Raw genomic sequence first — 8,179 nt, 5'->3', positions numbered from 1 at the left:
ATTTTTTTTATGCTACAATACTGTGCCATATCTTTACTTCTTTTGTGAACATGTGGCCAGGCTGCACAATATTAATGTCGCCTTTTTGTGTTAGGTAAATGTTTATTGTCTCCTATTTCACTTACTTTTGTTTATTATTATTATTCACATCATTAGATCCAACGGAGTTGGAAGAAAGATATTTGTACTATTGAATCAATTTATAGATGGTTCAAGTTGTCGGGAATGAATGATGTGGTAGCATAATAAATATACGGAGGCAAATTACAAACTTTTTTTGCACAACTTACTTGTACAGTGGATTTTACATTCTCCTTCATTATCCATTCAATCTTGATGGTTCCATCATAATAAATGTTATAAAAGTTTCCTCAATTTTACATTTTCTCACTTTTAAAGTTTTTTTCATATTGGTCCCCAGAAAAACGTAAAATTGAGGTTCCACTGTAAAGGTTCTATTCATTTTGGTGATCCCTAAATACACGGTTTTAACAACATCGTAACGACAAGTCCTGTGTGGATGGTAGTAAGAGACACTGAAATTAAAAGTTAATAATTTGCTTCTGTGTATTTATTGAGGATGGTTGTTGTTGACAAAGCACACAAGTCTCATCTTTTGAAGTCAATATTTCATGATTTGTAACTAGGTGTTACTCTGGTATAAAGGTTTTCAAATTCATTGTCATTTAAACCATTTTTTTAAAAAATAATTCTAATGCTTTCTTTTGGTTCTTTGTAATTTATTATTGAAATCAGTTTAATTTTGTCACATGAAAAGTATGTGAAGTTCCCATTACATGTCTTGCAAAACTTGAACATTTACTTTTTCTTTTACAGGCCTGAAGTTCCTTGTTCGGTTGTGCAATGATTTGGGTTTGAAGGAAGCAACGGATTATGCTCTGGAGCTGAAGAAAGCTGAGAAGGCGAAAGAATTGAGGGAGAGAATAGGAAGCAGTAGACCAGGTAGGCCTACTTTCCAGTATTTTTTATAAATATGCTCATTCAGTATTATGTCGTGATTTATTTCCCACTCTGTGAAATAGGAAGAAAAATTACCATGTAAAACATAAGATTGAAACTGAATATTGTGGGAATGTCAGGTTCAATTCCTCTTTGTGAGTAACAATTTTTCATCATTGACGGATTAATGACATTTCTCTCAGAGGGGTAAGATGCCTTTACGGAATCCTCATCTCCCACCAGCACCCAGGACACATGTCCCCCAACTACAGTGGTCCTTCTGCACACGCTACTGATTCTAGGTTTGGCAACACACTAAACGGTATTCTTTATTAAAATTTGATAAAATAAAGAACAAGAAAAGTTTATAAGAAATTGCTGTAAATTACTTCCACCTGTCCCAAACACACTAGAAAAACTTTGTGACTCGACAAACTTGACTCCCGTGTAAACAGTTCACATTTGAATGTGATATTTTTTGGCTACAACAAAGTGTGATACTTTCCCTCCTTTCATTTACACTCCCACTATTTTTATTATTGTTGATGTAATTGACATGGATAGATGTTTAAAACAGGACATTAACAAACCTAACTAATTTGAAAATAACTGAACAATAAAATACAATGGTAGGTGTTTAATACATATACCTTATTGGCTACGACAGTTTTGAAATATATGATGAAAGTGATTAAACTTGACAGCAATTACTACAGAAATACCCTTTGCAAATACCACACTTGATTTACTAGGTGTGAAGCAAATTAACAAATTAAGCTAACCTAACCTAATCTGTGACGATGAGAGTGACATTAACCTTTAAAACCTGTTCACAACTTTCCTTGCCATTAGATATAAACTTTTCATCTGCTGTAGTTGTTTAGCTGAAAGCATTATAAAGAATTACCAATTTTTGAAATCTGTTTTTTTTTCTAGGTTCAAGACGTAGCAGCAGTAGATCATCCAGAGGAGGGTCCGCAGTTCCATTCAGCCCAATCACCGATTCAGGCATAGCATCGCCCGTAAGTAGGGCCAGTTCCCGAGGACCTCGAAGTGTTCCTGGCTCAGCCCTCAGCTCAGGTCGGCAGACTAAACTCTCCCTAATGGAGTCAGATGATCAAGAGCATTACATTCCATCACAGAGGGAAGTAGGTGAGTTATCTGCTTTTATTCTTTCCAAAAACTACTGAATGTTTAAAATGTAACGTAACTGTAATGTTGAGTATAATAAGAAAACTGAGAGGGATATTCACACCAAGTTTTGTTACACTATAAACCTATCCATTGAGATATTTTAAAATATTTTTGGTTGCCAGTTCGTACTACACAGGAAATTCTCAAAAATAATTGAAAACTCAAGTCAGGGTAATTTGTCTCCCAGAATGCCCATTTCTGGGGATAATGAATTATCTAAGCCCAGCGACAGGTTAAGTTTGCAGCAGGTTTTATGTATTAATCCACGTGAGAACGACGCTCTGTATCTCCCGTGCCAGTCTTGCCTCAACCGCCGAGCTGTTCATATCACAGACAATGAGAAAATCCGCAGTGTTGCAGCGGAACTATATTCTGCGTGCACGTTTAGGTCTATATACGCAAAAAGTTGTGCAAACTTAACCTGTCGCGGGGCTTAGAGTCTTAACGTGGTGTTTTGTAACTGGTGCCATTCTAATGGTTTGAGACCAGTAAAGGTCATGTGCATCAGACTTAGGAAAACTGATTTTACGGACAAAATCAAAACGTGACACTTTAGTGGTGAAGAATCTTGGTTAATGAACATTAGTAGTCCAGAATTTTGCCCACAGACATGGGCAACAGGAATGGATCAAAACTTCTGCAGTTAATAAGTAATAAATCTTGAAAGTAAATTAATAAATATCAAGTGGTGTGATAAAATCTGACTTTCTTGTAGCCAGAAAACTAGATGGTAAGTCAGATTTTACCATGATAGTTCCAACATGTAACGTAAGGAGTTTTTGAAATATCCAATTTTCCTGTGAATAACTGTTGCAGTAGAAATATCATTGTTTGAGTACTTTCCATGCTGCTTTGGCCAGTTTTGTGTTTAAGCCACTTTATGCACAGAAATGCTAATCGGAACTGGTCCTATGGTTTAAAGTGGGATCTGAACCACCATGTACCTCCAGTGAGTATCAAACCTGGGACCTCTTGATTACAAGGTGACGATGTTACCACTATGCCGTTCCATTGGGGAGGCCCACACATGTCAGTTTAATGCTCATATTTAATATTCAACAATATATTTAATTTTTATAAAGATTAATGGTATTGTAGTAGGACTCAACTGATTCGAAACTTTACCAAAACTTATCAGTGCTTGGAGGGTCCCCCGATGGCACAGTGGTAGCATCGTCGCCTTGTAATCAAGGGGTCCCTGGTTTGATTCCTGGTGGAGGCACATAGTGGTTCGGATCCCACTTTAAACTGTAGGTCCAGTCCTGATTAGCCTTACTGTGCATAAAGTGGACTTAAAACAACAAATCAATCCAATCAATTATAATTGGATAATTATCAGTGATTGGAAGTAACAAATTACTTGTGACACAGTAACAGTTACTTTTCAGATACAAGTAACATAATTATCACTTACTTTTACACAAATGATCAAGGTTTGTTTCATTGTTTCCTAAATTTCATATTAAATTTTAATTTTCATATCGGTATCTGTTATATGATAATGCCTTGCTTGTTGTAATGTTTTCAAGCATAAGTTTGACTTTGAATTTTGATATTTCTATGCTTTCCATATTTAAATATATAATATGTAGAAATTTCAGCGAAAATGCAGGCTCAACCAAGACTTGAACCTTTGTCTCTGGCATACCGTGCCATTGATCTATCAACTGAGCTACCAAGCCAGCCCTGGTTTCATCTGTGTGTTTAGTATAATTTGATGAAAGTTAATTGGTCATCAGCAAAAAATTGAAGAGCCTGCTTACAGTTCATGTTTGCAGCACTTTTTCATATTAACTATAATTAAACATGCTATTGTTTATCAAGAATAAAGTAACCATAAAACTTACTTAATTGAATATTAACTTTAAAATTACCATATTTACGTGTGTATAATGCACATGCGTGATAATGTGCACCCTGGTTTTTGATGGGAAAAAGTGAGGAACAATTATATCTCGTATATAATGCGCAGTATAATCCAGTTTCAAGAAATGGCTTTTTTACCAGGTAACCAAGAAAGTTCATGCGGTTTTTACATCTGCCCTTAGTTTTCGTGGGGTAGTACGCAGTTCAGCCGCCAGGGGTACATGTATATGTGATTGGCGGAAAGCTCATTCCTTGGCACGTTGGCTAACGTATAGATAACAGGTTGCAGTTGATAGTTCGGGAGCAAGTATTCGCAGGGAACCATGGCTGTGTCGAATGCAGTAATCAGGGCGTGTTTACTGTATGAGTACAAGTTGGGCACAAAAGGAGCGGAAGCAGCAAGAAAAATATGTGCAGCGCTTGGAGAAGGTACAATTAGTGAACGGACAGCGCAAAAGTGGTTTCAGACCTTCTCGAGTGGCGATGAGACACTGGCAGACAAACCTCGATCGGGCAGACCTATATCTCTCGATATGGACCAACTGAAGGCAGCAATTGAAGAGGATTCAAATCAAACGTGTCAAGAACTCGCTCAACGATTTGCGGTAAGTGCTGAAACAATTTGTGTGCACTTGCATGAGCTTGGCAAATCATGGAAACTGAGTAAGTGGGTCCCGCATGAGCTGACTGCTGCGAACCGTCTCCAACGACTGAACACTTGCGCTTCCTTGCTCACTAGGAACAACAACTGTCCAATTTTGGACCGCATTTTGACGTGTGATGAAAAGTGGGTAATGTACGATAACAAGAAACGCTCATACCATTGGCTATCGTCAAATGACACCATACCTTTAACTGCAAAACCTGCTCTTCATCAGCGGAAGGTGCTGCTGTGTGTCTGGTGGACTACGGCTGGGATTGTGCATTATGAGTTCTTGGAAAGTGGTAAAACCATCAACAAAGAGGTGTACTCCGCGCAATTGCAAAGAGTGGCCGAACAGCTTGCAAAAAAACAACCTGCATTAGTGAATAGGAAGCGTGTTCTTTTCCACCAAGACAACGCTAAACCGCATACAGCAAAGATCACCCTGGAGGTGATTTCTTCTCTCGGCTGGGAACTTCTGCCACATCAGACTACCATCATTTTTTGTCTATGGACAACCATATGTACAATCGACATTTTCAAACTCGCGAGGAGGTTGAAAACGCGGTGGTGCAGTTTTTTGCGGCCCTACACAAAGACTTTCAAACATGGCATCTACAGGCTTGTACAAAGATGGGAGAAGGTTGTAGAAGCGGATGGTGGATATTTTGCAGAATAAATATAAGGTAAACACATTTGTTTTGGACCTTTTCTTCTTTGTACTAAAACCACATGAATTTTCTTGGTTACCTGGTAGTTATAGGTTGTAAAGCTATTGTTATGCCGATCAAGAGTGAATGACATCATACCTATTCAATGGATCACTTGTTGCCTTGTGGACCAAGAGGAGAAGAATATCACTTTTGTATGCCATCAGTTACCAACCCACAACACCTCCCCCCTCTCCCTGCACTGTGTTTAGCATCCTAAAGCTTTCACTCTTTAACTAACCACCTTATTTATTCTGTAATAGTGGACAGCGAGATCAAAATTATGTTCTGGATTTCCAGTGCTCAGGAAGTCATTTTCTGTTATTTCTTGCCGAACAAATACCTCTGATATGCATCTCATGTGAAGGGAAGTACATTCTCGAATTCCGCCAGAATGACACTGTTTTTCTTGGTGTCGCAGAACATTACATTACAAAGTAAAAAATCATGGCAAATGGCCTTCTAACTTTTATACGTGGTTTTGCTCATTCCTTCTTTATTTTTTCTAAAAGAACTTCAAAATTTATACTTTTCCCGTAACTAACGTAAAATTTATAAAAGGCACATTCAGGACCCTCAAACTAGCATTTAGCAGCACAAGAATTACACACTCCATATATATGTATATATATATTAGGGATGGGACCGATTAATCGGTACTCTATCGGTATCGGTCGATATAGGTATATCGGTGTATCGGTTTATCGGTAAAATTACCGATTATTTTACCGATCCGATATATTGATAAATATCTGATAATTTAGTGCAAAATTCTGCCATTTTGATGTAATTTTTATGGATAATCTCCATGCCCTACTTTCTCAAAAGTAAATGTCTAAATATGCAATTTCTTTTGCACTGCAGTCACCTTGAAACACACATTTATTAAGGAGGTCAATGAACCTTTCAGGTTCTTCAAGGACCATTTCTAATTTTATATTGGATTGGTAGAATATCGGTTATCGGTATCGGTAAATTTTATATCGGTCCAGGCCAAAATTTCATATCGGCCCATCCCTAATAAATAAATAAATAAAAAAATATATATATAATTATAATATTATTTGGCCAGTAATACATTTTAATTATTATTTTCTTTTTCCTTATATTTTCTTTTATCCTACCTACCTACCTACCATTCGGTACTACAGCCCTGGGTGAACCTTGGCCTCCTCAACAATTAGCTTCCACCGTCTTCTATCTCTCATATTCTCATTCCATCCTCTAATCTTCATAATTCTCAAATCTTCTTCCACATCTTCCAGCTATCTTAATCTTAATCTTGGTCTTTCTTTTTTCCTCGATGAATATATTTTTGCATTCATTATTCTTTAGCCATTGCCGTCACTTCCATTCTTTGTACTTGACCTAGCCATTGCAATCTTCTTGATGTTATAAACCTCACTATATCTTCTTCCTTTATTATTCTCTCTATTTCTTCATTATATCGTATTCTCCATCATCTTTTCCCCAATATTGGTCCATATATTTTCCTTAACACCTTTCTTTCAATTCTTCTCAAATTATTTTTTTTCTATTTCTGGTAGCGTCCACATCTCTGCTCCATATGTAATGACAGGTCTTATGGGTTTTTGCATCTCTACTAATTAATTTACTTCTGAGCATACTTTGATTAGCAAAGTAACAATCAGAACGTTCCTTCATTTTGTGAAGAAGTTATTTCAACCGCATTTCACATTAGTATCACCATCTTGAATGGAATACTGTTGCCATATTCAGAAACTGCAGGACTTAAGCTTTACAACGATATATAACATGAAAAATCAATGAAAGTGTCACAAAACCATGGAATGACTCTGTACGGTTTCATGTTGGCTGTCCGAATTATTCCGTGAATAATACGCACCACAGTTTTTGGGAGCAAAAAAATTGGAAAAATGTGCACATTATACATGAGTAAATACGGTACTTAAAAAACATAACTAAGTGAGTTACATTTCAAAAAATTAACAATTTCTCTTAAAAAGTAACTTTCCAAATGCTGGAACCTACAAATACCAATTAATTTATCCTGTCCCTACTCGAAGTAACAGTGCTTACAAGTTAAAAGTTATTATTATTCTTGTTTGTCAGATACATCCTACAATGATCCCATTGGTCCGTTACCTGAACGTCCAAGAACTTCAGCTGGCCTGAAGCCTCAGCAAGATGATGACTTTGGGGATGAAGAATTGGGTGATGATTTGCTGCCTGAATAAAGTGCAAATTTATTCAGCTACTCATCTGTTTTACTCTAAGACACGTGATGTTAAACACAATCACAGTTTATTCTAGTCAATGTCTAGTCAATTAAGTGCACTTAATTTATTGTTGATAAAAGTAACTATTAAAAGCACACTTGCTGTTTAGTGTTGCTTCTATTTCAATGTATGTAATAAAATATGTATGAATACACTGATATGCATTTACTGTTTTCATAGCAGAGAAGCCACACATTGCTAGAAATTTGAAAGGCAGGATTTATTCAACAATTTTATTACATATCAAAAATTTATGGAAACTAGAATGAACTTAAAGACCAATAACTGATAGTACCAGCCTCCTTGGCAGAGTTGTTAGAACAGTGTGCCACAATGTTAAGGGTCCCAGGTTCAAATTCCAGCCTGGGCATGGGTGTTCTTTCTGAACGCACCCTCATCAATTTCATCACATGGTCACTCATCTTCATCTCCGCGGTTAATCAAAAGTGGCAGAAACACGAAGTGAAGTAAACCAAATGAATCAATCGATAACTGATAGTGTATCAATCTTATATAAAAATAGTAAGAATTAAAATTCATTGTGA

At 36.7% G+C, this 8,179-nt stretch overlaps 1 protein-coding gene across 1 annotated transcript in view; it reads left to right on the top strand.

The window, feature by feature from the left end:
* LOC145989089 (intraflagellar transport protein 88 homolog) overlaps positions 1-7,787 on the top strand; it is a 16,776-nt gene extending 8,989 nt beyond the window's left edge. Inside the window, exons 2-4 of the mRNA XM_083124383.1 lie at positions 838-963; positions 1,897-2,112; positions 7,468-7,787. Coding sequence (XP_082980509.1) covers positions 838-963; positions 1,897-2,112; positions 7,468-7,592 — 467 coding nt within the window. The 3' untranslated portion in view covers positions 7,593-7,787. The remainder of the gene's footprint in view (positions 1-837; positions 964-1,896; positions 2,113-7,467) is intronic.
* Positions 7,788-8,179: the final 392 nt, after the last annotated feature.

Source organism: Lepisma saccharinum, chromosome 6, assembly GCF_977018435.1.
Source record: "Lepisma saccharinum chromosome 6, izLepSacc3.1, whole genome shotgun sequence".
In the NCBI taxonomy this organism is placed as follows: Eukaryota; Metazoa; Arthropoda; class Insecta; order Zygentoma; family Lepismatidae; genus Lepisma; species Lepisma saccharinum.
The sequence above is the reverse complement of the archived record's forward strand: the minus strand, read 5'-3'. Positions and strand labels throughout refer to the sequence as shown.